An 18,372-nucleotide genomic window follows, 5' to 3' on the forward strand; every position below is an offset into this window, starting at 1 on the left:
CTTCGTCCTTGGACAGAAGAACGTACGATCGATACTGCGCAATCCTCGATAACCTCTTTGATTAGAAGAATTCAATAAGAAAGAGAGCCAGACGGCGCCAGCCGATGCTAAGAAAAAGCGGTCGTGTGAGGCGTTCTAATGCTCGAATACCGACAAGCTTATATATTATGTACTTCCAGATGGCATAACCGTTCGTCGTTCGATCGATGTTGACAGTTATACAAAAGCGTATATAAGTGCATTGAATCGTTCGGCCCGGCCGTGAGGATTTTGCTGCTGTGGCTTCTGTCGTAAAAATACTGAATACCAAAGCGGATGAACGTAACGAAAGGCCATTACCAGATGCAAGTACGACTTTTAAAAACGAATGTCTCCGATTCGAACAGCAACTGGTCTTCGTTTTCCAACGCGAAACAATTTCTATGATACCTTTGCTCGTTAAAATGTATCATTTAACGTTGGTTCACCGTCATTACTACGACCGATTATATTTTCAACGTTTTAAACGCTGTTAACGTCAACGTAATTAAAGCAATTACCGATAGACCCCACGATTCTGATCTTGGACGAACGAAGATCGAGGAGGGAGTGGACGGGCAGGTGGGGTATTGCGACTATTATGTCGTGAGAAACTATGCGATTAATTTCCTGCTACACCAGTTACCGTCGCTACCGACGTATAAGTTTCAGTGGCAAGAACCACCCAGATACGTCCAAGCTTTCTACAATATTCCAGCATAGACGAATGCACTAAGGGGTCCGGTATACAAGCGTCTACCAAAACCATTCTGGGTGTCTTTCGACCCTCTGACGAAGCTGGCAAGAAGGGTGTAAGCATAATCAATTAAAGAAGATTATAATTAACTAAATATCGAGGTCTGTCGGTTAAAAATCTGAACAAAATATAATCACATTCCTTAAAGTTTGCGCTTGACAGGTTCCATCCCTCCCCCTGAAGTGGGGGTAACACCTGGACAATAATCATGTAGAACAAGCCAGACGATAATCGAGTGGAATCTGTACCTCGTCTGAGATGGAACATAGCACTCGACAGTTTTTTCTAACTGTCCGATAATGTTGCTAATCTATTCATTACTCAATTATTTTATACGTTGCGACATTCCGTTGAAATTCATCATTTCCATCGAGACGATCCTCAACGTTTATGTTTTCATACTACCAAGGCCAACCGGTGCGTTCACGGCAAAAAGATGGATCGTTGCTCGATACCATTTAAGTAGTGCATTAGTCACAATCGATGTCTCGTTAACAGTTTTGAGTTATGCCTCGAATCATCCAGGGAAACGTGACTGAATCGAATAAATAAATACCCGCGATAAAAATGAACGCCGCGGAACGTTTAGTTGCGTATGAAATTGATAATCACGAACGTAGGTATACGTGTTGTACGGGCGATAGTAAAATGGACAATTTTGCGTACGTGGCACGATTCAGCGAATACTCGCGTTAAGTGAATAACTCATCGGATAGGCCGGTTACATCAGAGAAACGTGGCGTTTATACATATCGTATTATTATACTGTTCGTTCGCCGTGGCTACAGTTGAATCACGTTGGAATGTAGAGAGTTTAAGACTCGCTTAGAGAGGATTTGCGATAGGCAACACCCGCGCCTTCTCCCTCTTCGCAGCTTCGCAATAATCCCTTCTGCCAAAGAGTTGCCAGCTGCAGTCGTCCGTACCTTGTCTTGCAGTCGCCGCGCACACTTGGGAACACCGTGGCGTGTCGGGAATGCGGAAAGGACGAGTTTCTTCTACTTTTGTTGCACGTATCTACCTGGTAACCTGAGACGCGGTGATGCGGTGGCTCTTCGAAAACCACGTCCGTTGCTAGAATCTTTTAGAACAGATTGTATTCGTTCTTATCAGATCCGAACACTTCCTCGGTTAGGTGACTCTAGTTAAGTTGCTCCTATGCTGTTACACCTATAGTAAACGAGCAAACTCGTGTCGCGCGATGAAACCGGTGCGGATTTCTTATAATTAGAGCATCACCGTTAAAATGAACCAGGAATCTCGATATATCATACGTTTCAATGATCAACGAAGACTCATTCGACAACATATTCCTGATTTTTTTTCCATTCCAGAGTCCGCCACCAGGATGGCCACGACACCATTTCTTCGTTGAAGTATATTTACAAATTTTGTTTTCTTGAAATCTTAGACGAACGTTTATGCGCATTTATGCACGCTTCCGTTTACTCGAAAACAAATGCGTCCGATGCCCGTGCAAACGTCCAACTCACTCGTAAACCGATGGTCTATAGAACGGTTCGCTGCCACCATTACGATCGCCATTAACTATTTTACAGGTTTATCGTTGCTTCATCTCGAGTACCACGTTTCGCTTCGACACGATGCTTCACGGTCTCCCGTGCTTTACGAGCTATTGTTTCGATTTTTCTTGCCTATTGACCAGCAGCAGCAGCAGCAGCAAGAATAGGCCCGGGAATTTCGGTAGATTTAGCGATTTATGGACGGTATGTATTATAAATTATTTATTCATTTTTTTCGCCAGGTCTCATTTCAGCGTCGTGGACGTTGAACCGATAAATAGAGCAGTTTGACTTCAATGGAAGGCTTTCAACTTCTTTTCAGCCATAATGAAATGAGGTTAATAAGAATAGATGATAAACACTGGTTAAGATCGTAAATCATTCGAGAGTTACCACCTGCGTGCCTTACAATAGCTATCGTCAATAATGATCACCATGAATGAAACGATAAAAATGTATAGCAAATGAAGAAACAAAGAATTACAGCCGGAATTTCAAGATTGACGAACCGTCAAAAAATCTAGTGGTAGACAAGGAGATCTTGTAAAATGGACTGTACCACTTTGATATTTAACTTGTTATTAATCGATAGCGTTGCTCGATAGACGAATCAATATGAAAACATCAGCATAATGTACTGGCATTTATGAAAAATATTTCAATTCTGTATACATTTATACTACGAACACTATGATGTATGAGGTGAATTCAGTTGATTCCGTTCGGATGAAAAATGTTCATGACCCAAAGCAAGTGCCTGAGAAACGTAAAACACAGAAACCATCAAATATTGCCTTTTTAATATGTAAGTGTTATTCGTTACCTCTCCGAGCGCGATGGCACTTTGTAGAGTGGGTACAGTTGCGTTGAGAAGCTTACGTTCATAATCGTTCAGAGGTGGAATACCCAAATGTTTCTGAATACCATCCGGCCCCAATGCCAAAGGAGCAGCGAAGTATGTTACGTCTGGTATCACGTAAGATCGGACATAAGCGCATTCTACGACATCGTGTTGGTGTCGCAAAGCTAGATCGAACATTAACGGAACGTAACCATCTGTGTTGATAAATATAAGAAAATATTTCGCTAATCGTAAACTTTACAAGCATCGAGATAATACCTTTGCAAAGGGACATACAAAATCTGGCTGCTCCAAAAGCCATGGCAAAACATGTTCGTTCTTTCTTTTTACTTATTTCAGAAATCTCGTCGTCGGCGAATCTTACCGCCTTCGTTAATCTGCTGGCTTCTTGCTAATCGATTAATATATTGACTACTAGATTAAAACACTAGGGGTACGTGTCATAGTGTGTTGAGCAAATATATGTAGTTAACCTGAGATATCTTGTTGCAAGGCTTCGCGCGCGAAAAAATTGGTATGCATGTCTCTGAACAACTTCCACCGATCACAGGTATCGTTATGCATTCTGGTTCGATACCTATAACTTCCGCGGCAAACGTATTTGCTCGGAGGCATTCGAGGCTAATTACGCCAAAAAGACGATTGTAATCGTGAACGCCAGCTTTTTTGTACATTTCCAATGCCAGGGGTATTAAGCTGTTTATCGGGTGCATTGCTACCGCGACCATAGCCTGAAGAAAAAACGATTAAAGTCTGAAACCAGTTGGGAATCACGAATGACGAACCGATATACCAAAGTTCGGTGAGATTTCCAGGATAAGACCTGTCGAATTTATGAAATAAATTAAATGCCAAGGGAAATCAAACTGTGGTTTTTTCGAATTCTATTAAGTCCAAACGTTCAAATACATATGTCCATCTGGTGTATGTGCAATTACGTTTGAAAGATTACGAATGGTACGATGAAGAAATCGGATACAAGTTAATCATATGAAATTATTTAAGCTCGTTTACCTGGGGGCAATATTTAATAATATTCGGTAGCAAGTCTGACAACGTATCGGCATTACACCTCAATACATCATCCGGGTTTAATTCTTTCTTGGTGAGTCGATCTGCAATGATCATTACTATTTTCGCACCATCGAGAGTCCGTTTCAAACATGCTTCGGAGGAACTGCATGTGCTAACCTTGCACCTCGTGTCGATATAATTCAAGTCCAGTGCGAGGCCATAAGTACATTTATTATCGTAGATGGCCAACTCGTCGATTAAAGGCGACTGTTTTAGAAATAATGATAGACAACTTCCTACGGCATGGGAGTACAATAAACATAGGATAGACACATTAACGGGGTGTGTAACCTAATCGAATCTATTTACCCGTTTTACTGGCAGCGCCAAGAATAGCTACTTTCATGGATTTTGAAGAAAATGAATTAAACTGCGTGTAGCATATTTTTAGAGCGTTACACCTCGATCTTCTAAGAGAACAAGAAGGAGATCGTTTCATCGAAAAATTAAGATACCATCCGTGAGGAACACGAGAAATTAAGCTTCGAGGCGCATAAATTGCAGATGGAAACATACTGATGCATTTTCTTTTTACAACTATTCAAAATACATCTGGGATATACATTTTCCGCCGAGAATCACGCATACTTGACATTTCGAACAAATGATTGACTCGTTACATTCACAGATCCTTCATTCTTATGTTGAATTTCAGAAACGTCGCGACGTATGAAGCAAAGTCGACTAACTGGACAACATTCCACGAACGAGATAAAAAAAATGAATTTATATTCTGGTAACGGGGTGTTTCCGTACAAGGCGATAAAGCGTTTGAACGTGATCAAAATAAGGAACCATTTAGAATGATAAACGAAAAATAAGTGGCATTTGCATTTATCGATACGAAAACACTCTGATAATAAAACGAAACCAGACGAGTTGCAATTCCGTGTAAATCCTTGACGAAGAAGGCTATCCGGCGAACAAAGATGTAAATACAACTAAATAATACAAAACCGAAAGAAAATACGACCAATGCTTGAACCGTATGCTGAAATGTTGACAATGCATCTGATTTATAAAATCATATGCATTTAATAAAATAAAACTTTGTTCGCTTAAGTATAAACGAGTCTAAAGCATTACAACGTGTGGCCGTGGTGCCATCTTTAGTGCTTGTTTTAAATCTTTCACGATGATATCGTAGGAAACTTTTCTTTCAAAGCTACAATACGGCTCCGATCAATTCTGTGTACCTCTGTTCAGATAGTCTATTGATCTCATCTACAAGAACATTTCTCATTATAATAACACATCAGACAAGGAACATAATAATCGTCGGGAAGACCACAGGCAACGAAACGATCACGTTCGTCAGGAATACCATTCTCTGTTAAAGTCAAGTCAAGATTCAGTTCTTTTCCTTCGAATTTCCAAGTATACGATCTTCCGTTTTTATTGTAAATTAGAGCACGCTCCTGGATACGTCTAACGGTGTCCTCCTCGCAAACCTTTGTTTAAGATTATCGTTAGCGCCCCGATCTCTGTGTTACAAGAAGAACAAAGATTTCTTACCATCATAACAAATTGCGTTCCAGTGAGCACATTTAAAATTCTACATGGTCGCGCATTTTTAGTTAAATATCCCTTTCTATAGCTTTCATCGAGCCACCAAGGGCATTTATCCAACGGTCGCCAGGAAGAGGCAGGTACCACGTGAGGAATTACGTCCGGTATCGGACCGTGGGGGCAATATGGTACCAGAATCCCGGTAACGGGATGGACATAATGTTTAATATCGTTCTTGTCATGGTCGAACCAATGACTTATATCTTTACCAGCGTGCGCCACTAACGGTTGAATTTCTTTTCTCCTAGCCCAATCCTTGCAAAGACCAGTCAAATCGTACACTCCGCCATTATATGAGACCCAACAATCAACGTTACTATTATGCACTGCAACCTCTGTCGGCAGGAAAAACTTATTGTTCTTGCATATGCTGTGTAGAGTGTTCGTAACGTTCATAGAGATTTTATAGCAAGTGTCGTCTTCACAGGAAAGAAGCTGCTTTACAAGCGACATTTTCTAAAATACAAAATGTTCGTTATCTTGTTTTTAGATAATTGATTGAATTTCTTAGATGACTTTCACTTGAATTTGTACCGCGATTCTATACAGATACGCCCTTCGTATTATCCGGAAATTTTCCAACTGTCTTACGTGCTATTTTTTCATATAACGCATTGCAAGATGTCATAGACCCTTTTCAAGGTGGCGGAGTTATTTATTCGAGAGATGCTAAAATATTAGGTGTTTCTCTTTAAAGAACATATTCGTTTCGATTAAGGTGATGTCAGTGACTCCGGTATAGGCAACCTTCAAGTTTATTAAACATTATAGTTACTAATTGCTTCAACATTAGAAAAACTTTTGGTATTTATGGCGCATAAATAGGTAAAGTATAGTATACAAAATCCTAAACTATGCCCAAAAAATATTGCTCAATAAATGCCATACTCTGCTAACTTCATAATGTTTCCATTGCATAAAAGACCTAGGTAGGTCACAGGAATATTCGATTATTCAAGAAATGAACCTTATAAGACAACATTTTGGTTGCAGATTCTTCAACTGTGCCTATAGTAGGAGTGCACAGTTAATCGATGTGCAATATTTTCATATAATTAAAGCAATTAGCTTAACAAATAATATATGCCGCTAGTAACTTTCAGATTACAATGTTGGGTACTTCTATCATTTCAAACCTGAAGATAGTCACTGTGTTGTGGCTATTGCAGGCGATTGAATGGCTGCCTCGTCCAGAGAGTGCACATTCTGTTTTGCTGTAATTAATTTTACGTTACTTGGTGATTTACACGTGAAATATTCTCTGCCTCGTATAATTTGGTAAGTCTTTCGATACATTTTAATAGCCTTTGGAAATACGATTCGTACAGTAAGTGACTTATTATAATTCTTTCGTTATTCCGAAACGTGCTTGTAAGATTTACGGCCGGTTATTTATTTCTTGCTAAACATCACGTTCAATAGTCTCTTTCTTCAACGTCACGCGCTTTATTCGTCAATCGATTCGGACAGCGCGTGTACAGTTTTCTAAACCAATTTCGACAGGGATTTCAAGATCCATAATGTACAGTAGTTGTCAGAACTTGAGTTGAACTGTGACATACTATAATAGCATGTTACACTTACACACAGCGATATCATTACACATTGTTCGAGGGACGTAGAGCCATGTAAATTTTTGATCTGTTGAAGGGAAAAGTAAGCTAATTACCTAGTTTATGCAATTCTTAGCTATATTTGTGAATCTAGTAGATAGTTTTCCATTCATCTAGCTTCACTAGGGATTGAAGCAATGAAAGAAAACAAAAAACACATGATACTGCTAAGGTGATGGTACACATAATCTGTTTGCAATATTTCTTATTAAAATCATGATATTATTATACACCATGATGCAAAATAATCAATAAAGATAAATCTATATATGTATATAAGGTAACATCTAACAATTGCTTTGTGATCATGTTTAAGCAAAAATTAATGTTTTAAGTATACAAAATTATTTACCACAATATAATCTCCCGGTTTTTGTATCTAAAAGATAAGTATTCTAGAAATTTCTTGAAATCAATAAAATTTTATATATTTATATTGTTTGACACTGGGTTAATCTATATTTTATTGCATTTATTAAATTCTTATAGGATTGTTGAAAACATAGCAATAGCAACAACAGCAGCAACAGCAATATACGAAATTTTGAAATGGAAAAAGGCGCGTACGGATTATTGTGTCGCGCAGAGAGAAATAATGGGGCTGATGAAGGAGCAATGGACATGGTACCTAGTGAAGAAAAAGTGGCCATCCTGGATGCAGGGGCACAATATGGTAAAGTAATAGAACGAAAAATTCGTGAACTGAAAGTTTACAGTGAAATTCTGCCTCTTGACACACCTGCATTCACCCTTCAACAGAAAGGCTATAAGTAAGAACATTGTAACTAGACATCACGGCAGAATGATAGAAATATTTGTAGATTGTAATTAAAATGTTGATAACAAATTGTAGAGCTATTATAATTTCTGGAGGGCCAAATTCAGTATATGCAGAGGATGCACCTAGATACGATGCAGATATCTTTAGAATAGGAATTCCAGTACTAGGTATTTGTTATGGGATGCAAATGATGAATAAGGAGTTCGGTGGTACAGTTATTCGAAAAGAAGGCAGAGAAGATGGTCAGTTTTCAGTTGAAATAGATTCCAAGTGGCTGTTGTTTAAGTAAGTGAGCCTGAAAATGTTTTCTTTGTCATCTTCCTATGTGAATCTGATTTGAAAAGGATTAATTATGTCTTAGGGGCTTGGAGAGATTACAAATGGTACTGTTAACACATGGTGACAGTATAGATAGGATGGCCGACGGTTTTCGTGTTATTGCCAGGTCATCAAACTTTATAACAGGAATAGCAAGTGATAAAATGAATTTATACGGGGTTCAGTTTCACCCAGAAGTAGATCTTACACCTAATGGCAAAACAATGTTGCACAATTTTTTGTTTCTTATTGCTGGCCTCTCTGGTAACTATACGCTTCACAGTAGAGAGGCAGAATGTATTCAATACATCAAAGATACTGTTGGTGACAAGAAAGTTCTGGTAAGATATACAGATGCTCAATGAAAACACATCTCCGTATGCATGCGTCGAGTAATTTATTTTCGATTTCTAAACTTTTGCGGTCTTTCAATGTTCATTATTTTATCGATGTAATAAAATGAAATTTAATAGTATACGAAACTTTTGGAGGGCACTTAAAAAAAAAAATTTTAACAGCAAATGTAACACACCAAAATGTGATTGTCAATTAAAATAGAAAAAAATGTTCATAGTTGTTGGTGAGCGGTGGCGTGGATTCAACGGTATGCGCAGCACTGTTACATAAAGCTTTAAGCAAGGAGCAAGTCATAGCTCTGCATATCAATAATGGCTTCATGCGGAAAGCAGAGACACAATTTGTGGAGAAAAGTTTGGCGCAATTGGGAGTTCGGTTAAAAGTTATTAATGCTGGTCACTATTTCATGCAAGGAACTACATCGGTTCCCCTGGATAATGTCACTCCAGTAGCCAATGCCAATGTTGTACACAATAAAGGAACATGCGGAACAGGAACTAGCCCAAGAACTAGATTAACTAAAATGCTATGCGCAACGATCAATCCAGAAGAAAAACGAAAAATTATAGGAGATGTTTTTGTAAGAGTAGCAAACGAGGTGATGGCGGAAATGGGATTAAAAGTGGACGAAGTCTTTCTTGGACAAGGCACACTTAGGCCTGACCTAATAGAAAGCGCCAGCACATTAGCAAGTGGTAAATGATGTTCATTTATAAGAATTTTTTCTCGCAACCAGTATCCCGTCAGGTTTACATAAGATATTTTATCCGTTTCTGTTAGGTAAAGCGGACGCGATAAAAACACATCACAATGATAGCGAACTCGTGAGAGCGTTGAGAGCACAGGGACACGTAGTAGAGCCCTTGAAGGACTTTCACAAAGACGAAGTGAGGCAATTGGGGTATGAACTCGGGCTGCCAACTCCCCTAGTAGCTCGCCATCCTTTTCCTGGACCCGGATTAGCTGTTCGTATTCTGTGCGCGGATGAACCTTACATGGATAAAGATTTCTCAGAAACGCAGGTATTCTTCTTTTTTTTTTTTTTGCAATACTAATAAGTAATAGCACACTTGGAGTTTTCTGTTAGATTAAGGAGAAAATTTTATACTGTTCGTAGGTGATAGTGAAAATAATGGCAGAATACGAGCAAATGCTTCAAAAGAAACACGGACTACTGAATCGTGTAGAAAGCGCGACCAATGAATCCGAACGCCAACATTTGCGGCAAGTTTCGAGTCGTCGTCATATCGCTGCAACATTGTTGCCTATACGTAGTGTAGGAGTACAGGTACGATTTGTAGGACTTTCAAACATTTGTAACTTATACCAAATCTCAGGGAATATTTAATAAGAAACACTAAACGATGTGATTAGGGAGATCGAAGAAGTTACAGCTACGTCGTGGGATTATCTAGCGAAGAAAACACGTCGGACGGAATAGAATGGCAGGATTTGTTGTTCCTGGCGAAATTAATTCCGCGAGTATGTCACAATGTGAATCGCGTGTGTTACATTTTCGGCCCTCAGTTACATCATCCGGTGACGGATATCACACCGACTCATCTTACGTCGAATGTGATAGCCACGCTTCGAGAAGCGGATCATGTAGCGAACCAAGTGTTATCCAGTAAGGACTGCATGGGGGCTATCAGTCAAATGCCAGTAGTTTTAATTCCCGTACACTTTGATCGTGACGCTGCTTCTCGGATACCTTCATGCCAACGTTCAATCGTTCTTAGGCCGTTCTGTACTAATGATTTTATGACTGGCACCCCAGCTATCCCGGGCAAAGAATTGCCGGTGCATGTAAGTTCGACGATGAATGTTCCAGCAAAACAATTTCGATCGGCAGTGATTAATCGTATATCAATTTCTTTGTCTCCACAGGTGGTGAAAAAAATGGTGATCGAAATATCTACAATACCCGGTATCTCGCGTGTTTTGTACGACTTAACATCTAAGCCGCCGGGAACTACTGAATGGGAGTAGTAAACGCTCATCCCTAACTCAACCCTTTCTATTTTTTCACCATCCCTGCGCGTAACGACTACAAAGTAAAAAGTATATTTAAAAATATATATATATATATTACAAAAATACGTACGAATTCAAGGTTTATGACTTCTTACCGATTTATATAAAACCTTTGAGCAAAATTCTTTCAAAAACATATGTTCTCGATTGTAAATTAATATGTTATCTAACAAAAATACTGATACTGTGTTCAATGAAATTGAAGGTAAGTATCATATTTGCTTGTAAATAGGTTTCTTATTAACCTCATTGTAAAAATATTAATTTATTCAATTCCGAAAAATTTACATTATATCATTGTTACACGGCAAATGATTGCATTTGATTGGTGGTACCATTAGATTGCTGTTATACTCGATCTGCATATAATGTTGAACGTATTTTACTGTTTTCCTGTATGTCCTATGCCAAATGCAATTTCCAGTTTTTGTCATACATCTAAAAATATGAACATAAATAAGTTAATGTATTACGTCTTTAATACCATTTTTATTTATCAATCGTAAATGAGTAAAACGATAACTATTCCCCGAATCCTACGTGTTACATATGTCACTTTAATATCCACCTGATACAAGGGTGTATATTACCAACGAATCTTGCATACAATATAGATATACCTGTGCATGGTTTTCAATAAAATATGTAAATCTTCGATGCGTTTCTTCTCCGGAAGCATGCTGAGAAATGTTGCGAGTGATAAAAAATCTACTTCGTTCACGATATTAGAATTAGTGATCCATATTTGTATTTGCATCTTCACCTGCAACCGTGTGTTCTACATTTCGATTATGCATACCCTACGTCCCGTAAAAAGTAAATCGATCGAAATTTAACAGGATACGATCACTATAACATTTTGTATGCTTTCCGATGAAGACAAAACGTTTCACCAAACCAAGCTACATCGATTTCTAGCGATAAATTAATCATAAACACTACCTGTTCTAGAGGTAGATTAAGTAAGCGATTTACAAGATCAATTAAAATGTCTTGATGTTGAATTCCATCTTCATTGTTTTCCGATATGGTACGATTATGAGAAAGAATTGCCTTAGCTTCGTCAGGAGTAACTTGATTATTAACTAATTCGATTCTTTCCACATGCGGTACTACGGATTTCGAAATACCATTATTGTACTTTTGATCCGGCACACTCTCATTTTTATTCTGCAGATTTCGAAACGCCGTATGTATACGGTTCTTTTTGTTATTTTTTGAAGATGCTACTTTAGAACTTTTACCGTTATTCTTCGTTTTACGCTCAATCTTTTTGCTTTCTTTCATGATATTATCATTTGTTCCTGTCTTCTTTTTATTAGCTGTACAGTACATCTGAACGTCACGCTTTAAATCTTCTGACAATGCGGCTAAAAACTCAGGATCGACTTGCGAGAAAGATATATTTTGCTCCTCGGGATTAAACTCGATGGTATTTGTATTCCTTGCCAAAGATGTACCACTATCGTTTTCATTTCCATCGCTGTTAGACCTGTTCTGATTTCTGTTAACACGGTATTCATTGAGTATTTCGTTCCGTATATCTTCGGGCAATTCTATTAAAACGGACATATCGATATCATGTATGGGTGGCATTTCTACTTTCGCTGATCTGGAAACACCTGGCTTCGTTTGCTTAAAAAAGTTTTCTTGCTGCGTTTGTACGCGGTTTTCTGACTTTTTCTCTTTAATTTTTGGCGCACTGGTAGTAGCAAGAGTAGTTTCTTCCTTACTGTTTGTCGCGGTAATCGTATGTTTGTTTCTTTGAATATCCAAAATTTCATTCCGAATTTCTTCCGGAAGCTCAGAAAGAATTGATTCATCGATATTAGAAGGTATATCTACTTTCGTATTTGTAGAAATTGCTACGTCAGAATTTGCGTCTTTCGACGACTGAACTTCGTTAACTGTGTTTATTTCTGCAGACCGCGTGACTGTATTGCTTTCTTTAATTTTATTAACGAAACTTGTTAAACTCATATCGCGCGATTTACCCTTTCGTATCTCTAATCTAGTTATCTGTATGCCGATACCTCTAGCATCTTCAGGCACTTTCAGCATTTGATTCCAAAGAACGATCACTTCCCTAAAGTATACACCAATAAATAATTTTTTTTCATTCTGTTCTACACAGAGAAGTTTAAACGTAATCGTGTCACTTACTTTGCTATAATATCGGAATCGTCGATCGGTGAGATGACATTCTTTGATTTGGTCATGTAGTCGCATAGCCCATGACCCATAAATTTTGCCGTTTCTTTTGGTGCTTCTTTAGCCCTGACCAAGAGTTTTAACGTAATACATCTACCCCTCGCGTTAGCTTTTCTTAATCGACTCGATACCTCAACGGATAATCTTTTTAAAAAGTCTACTGCATCAGCGTTACTTTCGAACCTTATCCCGTAATTAACTTCAGCGGAGACAGATTTTCGTATATGTTCCAAATTAAGTTTTGAATAATCTACACCGCGACACATATTATGTAGTACTTCCCCCATTTTCTTACCGAATTCCTTTTGTAATGTCGCCAACGAAATCGTTTGTAATTCCGCACACGTGCGTATATTCATAGTATTTAATCTGTTCGTTGTTGTCCACCCGACTCCTAATTTGAACAATCGAATAAATTATTACAGAATTAGTAACCCACCCCTCAATGAACACGAATCTTACCTGGCAAGTCTTGTACATTGAAGGTACCAATATATGTTTCAAGGTTCTCCTTTAAGTAAAACTGACCATCAGGCTTAGCTTTTCTTGTGGCTAACCTTGCCAACAACTTATTACCTCCAAATCCTGTTGACACAGGGCAGCCTGTCTTTTGCTTTATTTCTTCTCTGATTACACTTGCGAATTCCATTGGTGTTAAACAATACTCTTCAAGAATTTTTGTACATTCCGCATACATTTCATCACAACTAACTGCTTCAATGTCTAATGTATATGATGCCACAGTATTGTACAATGTGTATGAAACTTCCTTATACCCTTCAAAATCATACGGTATTGTCTTCAGACTAGGACACAATTTCAATGCCTCTCCTAAGAACATGCCATTCTTGACTCCAGCTTTTCGTGCTTCATAAGAGCAAGATGCTACTTCTGACAATGACCCTAGCTCATCTTCTGAAACTTCTTTACTGTTACTTGCAAGTTGTTTATTACCCTTTGCATGTGTTACAGCAACAGGCAATCCTCTTAATTCTGGTTTGTTCCTAAGACCAACGGAGACAAAGAAACAATCCATATCTATATGCATTATAATTGATTCTTGACTTATTTCCGTTTTATTCTCTTCTTGCAAATTAAATATATAATTTTTAAAACTGGATTCAGGATCAGACAGTGATCTACCCAACTTCATATCTCGCAAATCTTTTAACTTAGTTAATCCAGGAAATTTTCCACTAGTCTGATCTCTTAATTCATTCACGTAATCTTTAAAGGCTGCTCCCATAGTTGAGATGTGATGCAAGCGTGAATGACTATAAAACTCTGATATGAATTCAGAATTTTTTGTTGACTGAGCATCTCTTGAATTAAGAGAAGCTATAGGATGTGAAACATTTTCATTTGTAGTTGTACTCTCTGTCACAGTATTCTGATTATCATTGTCATTAACTAACATGTTCAAGTCATTATCCCTTTGCTTCTTATCATGCATTTTAAGGTGATTATCTATCACGTTTGTTTTATTTTGTATTTTGTATTTCAGTTGTGGCTGTGTGTTTGTACTACTTGAATAAAGTAAATAATGTTGAAAATTTAAAACTCTACCAGCCTTTATGCTATCTACAATCCATTGAGGTTTACATATAGGAATTGGATTTTGACTTTTCCTATATAATAATATCTTAGAGTATGGCAAATTAGATGCAATAATATGAGTTGTAACTCTAGGTCTCATGTAATGATGGTATATACCCCCGTGTGTCATCATTAAACGGCGAAGTTCATCTGCAGTTGGATCTGTGTACCCATTAACAAAAATCGCAATTCCTTGAAATATATTTGATGCATTATTAAACTCTTTATTTGCTTCAATTTGAAACTGTTCTTCCAACTTTGCTTGTTTAGCAGCCATATACCCACCCTAAAATCATTATATTCTACCTAGATTTATTACCAGTAAGTTTGCTAAAATATAATTCTTATTTCTACATACCCAATCTTCAAATCCATTTTCCCCCCAAGCTTCGCTTTTTTTCTTTTTGGACATTTTAAAAGATAGACAAAATACAAGTTTCACATCATGTTCAAACATATAATTTCAAATATTAACCATTACAACCATTATTAATATATATTGTGCGTTTACTTCTAAGTATTATGCACGAAATGAAATACTTTTACTAAATGCCGCCTGCTGTCTTTAAAAAGCATAATCACATATATAACCTTTATAAACAAATGAACGCCCACCAAACGTTTTTTCCCAGTTTAAAATACGATTTTAGATAAATATATGAAAGAATTGTTTTAACAGGTTCAAATGTGTTACTGCTGCATTAAACACGAATTGTTTATTTAACGGAGTGTCATTCTCGTACAGAAGTAAGTAACCGCAACCCATTTGGAACGCGACGGAAGGTCATTTCACTTAAGCGTTATTAACAGCATCACGGAAATTTAAATTAAGCCAATTCGTTTCGAGTAATATTTTTACACACTCCATTAATTTGTGCGAATTTATGATGAATCAATCGAAATACATCGATATATAAAAATAATTTTTTCCATTTATTCAACAATTATGGATACAATTGAAGTAGTGTATATTGGCAGTATCTATTCTACTTATACATACATGTTAAACTATACACTATACATTACATTCCATTCCATTTTCACTTATAACATGTGTTATGAGAGGGTAGCAATTTTGTGATAGCAAACTTTCCACATACAAACATTTTAAAACAGTAAAATATATATTTTCCACAGTAACAACAAGTAAAAAATAAAAATCGTATCAAACGATTTAATCTTTCAAAGAATGTTTCTAGAATGTATCGTTATTTGTATATCAACAAAAGGACTTGAATTTAAGAAAATAGGAGTTGCATATGTACAGATAATTTATAAATAGAAATTGCATGAGTGTGTGTAAAAACGATATAGTAATAACAAATAATATGAACTGTACTGAACAAGTAAAAGGTACTTTATAAATGTGCATGTGTATTTTGGAGAATTGACCATATGGTCAAGTGTAAACTAAGTAGGCCAATAAGTGACTGGAATATTTTTGCAGGTGCCAATTTACTATGTATACATGTCTCAAGTTTAAATCCCATTCATGGTTAAGCAAAATAAGTTTTGTACATTGCGTTCATTTGTTCCAAGAAAATAAATGTCAAAACAGTATGTGGACCTAAACGAGCATAGTAAGGAAAAAAGCCTTTCCACAATGAAAGCAATCCCTCATTTCGACAAACCCGTACTATAACATCTATTGTACCTTTGAACTCTGGTTTACCATCCACAACTTTCATATTTTGTATTCTGCAAGAAGTTCAACATTCAAAAAATGTGACATTATTTTCACACTTACATTGAATACATTTTTACGTTATTTCATACTCTTGTATTTACCTTGTTTTAGCAATATCAACTGGTATAGAAGCAGCAGTTGTTACTAAACCAGAAATCATGGAGCTTACAAAGTGCAATGTAATACCCTCCTGAAAATAGCCTACTCAAACAAATAAAATAGAAAAATTATAGCAATTCATTGCTACCCATTTGACAGACTCTTAAACAAGTGCACAAACCATTATTGAGTAAAACCTCTTTAGTGTGAGAATATGATGCTAACTGAGCTGCATTTACAACCATAGCCCTTCCCATTGTTGGAATGGTACCTCTCCATAATGCTAAAACACCTTCTTCTCTAACTATGCGAACCAAGGCATTAAATACATTTTTGTAATTGCGTCTTTCAGCTGAAAGTATAAGATCATTTAGAATATCAATTCCCCTACTACATGATGACGAAATTATGGGCATACCAAGAGGTAATCTGCCATCAGCGGTCATTCTAATCAAAGCTACTTCAGCTGGAGTACCTACAAATGCTCCTACACAACCAGCAGCACTACCCATCAATGCTTTTATAAGCACGCTTGGTTGACTGTCCTTTCTGAATACAATGGCCATCAAACAATAACAGGTAATATATACAACATTTTTTGTACTTTTGACATTGATGTTGTTTAACAACACAAGTTTGTTACTAAGGTATACTTACGAGGCATTTTCAGACAGCCATGCGTAAGTACCAAGTCTTGCTGTTGTATATGTACCCTGACGTAATAAACCAGCAGATAAACCTGTATAAAAAGCTAGGAAACCCTCTCTTTTAACTATAGAAGATACTATGCTCATTGTAGATGTTTTTGTACCACTTAATTGCATTCGATTTTTTATCAGATCTAATGGTTGGACAAAACATGTTGCAGCCATTCTAAAATAAGATAATTCAATAAATATGAAATCTTTAATTTTATAGATTAAATCTATGTTTTCAAAATGAATGTATATGCATAATAAAAATAACTTGATACCTGAAGGAATGACAAACATAGTACAGAGTGCAAAAAGTTATTTTTAACTTTAAAAATTGGAAGCTAATACTAAACTTTTACATAACTTGCGAATAATATTGTAGTTTTTTGTAAAAATGTGTTTTTCTTTTTCTTAATTAAACTCAATAATAACTTGCAATAAAATTGTACTTAAAACAATTATCTATTGAACACATTTTGTACACAATTTGTTTAACATTCTTATATTAAATTCCATAAAATGATTATAACATAACAATACAAAAAAGTAGTCAAACAAACCCTGCAGTTCCACCAATAAGGAAGTTTACTGCACTCGGCACAGTCTTTTGGTTGCTCATTTTGACAAGATTCTATGACACTTGAACAATCAGTCAAACTATAAAAATTCTTCAACTAAGTCTAGCTTAAATTGATCTTTGAACCAATTGTTTTTTGATAAACCAGTTACTGATACAACAATTAACTAAAACATTATTTTCTGCTCGAGATCGACTAGTCACGAGGCGTAAAATAATCTAAATGAAAGATTATCAAGTTGTGTGAAATTCCATCTTTCATCTACCGATACATACTAAATTATAAAATTTTGCACACTCAGCGACATCTTGTAGCGTATGACTACCCAGGGTACCGCAGCAGATAAGAGAAGTAATAAGTTGAAAAATGATTAGATTGCAAATTGCAAAAAAACTAACAATAATGTTAGCGAGACATCGATAATACAAAGTGCTTTGCATCGAGTAACAAACTTTTTTATCATAAAAGATTTAAATACAATTCAAAAGGAGAGTTTCACGGTACGCATGCGTGAATGTGCGAAGGCGTCGGGCGCGCGCGCGCGCGCGCGTGCACTATACATAAAGTATGAAATTATATTTTAAAAGCGTACGTTGTACG

The 18,372-nt window shown here is 36.8% G+C and overlaps 4 protein-coding genes across 4 annotated transcripts; 1 reads left to right on the top strand and 3 right to left on the bottom strand.

Moving 5' to 3' along the window:
• Positions 1-2,986: 2,986 nt before the first annotated feature.
• Positions 2,987-4,758, bottom strand: LOC107188531 (probable malate dehydrogenase, mitochondrial). Its single transcript, XM_015576833.1, has 7 exons — positions 4,751-4,758; positions 4,544-4,644; positions 4,175-4,470; positions 3,634-3,891; positions 3,419-3,551; positions 3,122-3,324; positions 2,987-3,055 (listed from the first exon to the last, which is right to left on the bottom strand). The coding sequence occupies exons 1-7, from the start codon at positions 4,756-4,758 to the stop codon at positions 2,987-2,989; spliced, it is 1,068 nt and encodes a 355-aa protein (XP_015432319.1).
• A 2,211-nt stretch (positions 4,759-6,969) lies between these two features.
• On the top strand, positions 6,970-10,927 carry LOC107188543 (GMP synthase [glutamine-hydrolyzing]). The gene is made up of 9 exons (XM_015576845.1): positions 6,970-7,081; positions 7,906-8,186; positions 8,270-8,482; positions 8,559-8,856; positions 9,090-9,567; positions 9,653-9,894; positions 9,990-10,160; positions 10,247-10,678; positions 10,760-10,927. Exons 2-9 carry the CDS (start codon positions 7,966-7,968, stop codon positions 10,859-10,861), a joined length of 2,157 nt encoding a protein of 718 aa, XP_015432331.1. The 5' UTR covers positions 6,970-7,081; positions 7,906-7,965; the 3' UTR covers positions 10,862-10,927.
• Positions 10,928-11,181: 254 nt separating this feature from the next.
• Positions 11,182-15,593, bottom strand: LOC107188565 (DNA repair protein REV1). Its single transcript, XM_015576872.1, has 6 exons — positions 15,072-15,593; positions 13,580-14,999; positions 13,070-13,511; positions 11,849-12,992; positions 11,527-11,669; positions 11,182-11,344 (listed from the first exon to the last, which is right to left on the bottom strand). The coding sequence occupies exons 1-6, from the start codon at positions 15,168-15,170 to the stop codon at positions 11,191-11,193; spliced, it is 3,402 nt and encodes a 1,133-aa protein (XP_015432358.1). The 5' UTR covers positions 15,171-15,593; the 3' UTR covers positions 11,182-11,190.
• Positions 15,594-15,973: 380 nt separating this feature from the next.
• LOC107188564 (mitochondrial 2-oxoglutarate/malate carrier protein-like) lies at positions 15,974-17,933 on the bottom strand. Its single transcript, XM_015576871.1, has 6 exons — positions 17,755-17,933; positions 17,157-17,372; positions 16,918-17,048; positions 16,681-16,851; positions 16,502-16,601; positions 15,974-16,411 (listed from the first exon to the last, which is right to left on the bottom strand). Exons 1-6 carry the CDS (start codon positions 17,811-17,813, stop codon positions 16,210-16,212), a joined length of 879 nt encoding a protein of 292 aa, XP_015432357.1. The 5' UTR covers positions 17,814-17,933; the 3' UTR covers positions 15,974-16,209.
• Positions 17,934-18,372: the final 439 nt, after the last annotated feature.

The sequence above is a fragment of the Dufourea novaeangliae genome, unplaced genomic scaffold, assembly GCF_001272555.1.
Source record: "Dufourea novaeangliae isolate 0120121106 unplaced genomic scaffold, ASM127255v1 scaffold133, whole genome shotgun sequence".
Classification (NCBI taxonomy): domain Eukaryota; kingdom Metazoa; phylum Arthropoda; class Insecta; order Hymenoptera; family Halictidae; genus Dufourea; species Dufourea novaeangliae.

Bases quoted from the DNA above. Each gene is read 5' to 3' on its own strand.
- LOC107188564 (XM_015576871.1), bottom strand. From the start codon at position 17,813: ATGAGCAACCAAAAGACTGTGCCGAGTGCAGTAAACTTCCTTATTGGT. The intron at 16,602-16,680 runs GTTTGTGCACTT...TTGTTTGAGTAG, and splicing joins AGAGGTTTTACTCAATAATG to GCTATTTTCAGGAGGGTATT. The intron at 16,412-16,501 runs GTAAATACAAGA...AACTTCTTGCAG, and splicing joins GTTGATATTGCTAAAACAAG to AATACAAAATATGAAAGTTG.
- LOC107188565 (XM_015576872.1), bottom strand. From the start codon at position 15,170: ATGTTTGAACATGATGTGAAACTTGTATTTTGTCTATCTTTTAAAATG. The intron at 13,512-13,579 runs GTAAGATTCGTG...TGTTCAAATTAG, and splicing joins CAATGTACAAGACTTGCCAG to GAGTCGGGTGGACAACAACG. The intron at 11,670-11,848 runs GTAGTGTTTATG...ACACGGTTGCAG, and splicing joins TTAATCTACCTCTAGAACAG to GTGAAGATGCAAATACAAAT.
- LOC107188531 (XM_015576833.1), bottom strand. The intron at 3,325-3,418 runs GTATTATCTCGA...TGTTCGATCTAG, and splicing joins TTGTATGTCCCTTTGCAAAG to CTTTGCGACACCAACACGAT. The intron at 3,056-3,121 runs GTAACGAATAAC...TACGTTTCTCAG, and splicing joins GTGCCATCGCGCTCGGAGAG to GCACTTGCTTTGGGTCATGA.
- LOC107188543 (XM_015576845.1), top strand. From the start codon at position 7,966: ATGGAAAAAGGCGCGTACGGATTATTGTGTCGCGCAGAGAGAAATAAT. The intron at 8,857-9,089 runs GTAAGATATACA...AAATGTTCATAG, and splicing joins TTGGTGACAAGAAAGTTCTG to TTGTTGGTGAGCGGTGGCGT. The intron at 9,568-9,652 runs GTAAATGATGTT...CGTTTCTGTTAG, and splicing joins CGCCAGCACATTAGCAAGTG to GTAAAGCGGACGCGATAAAA.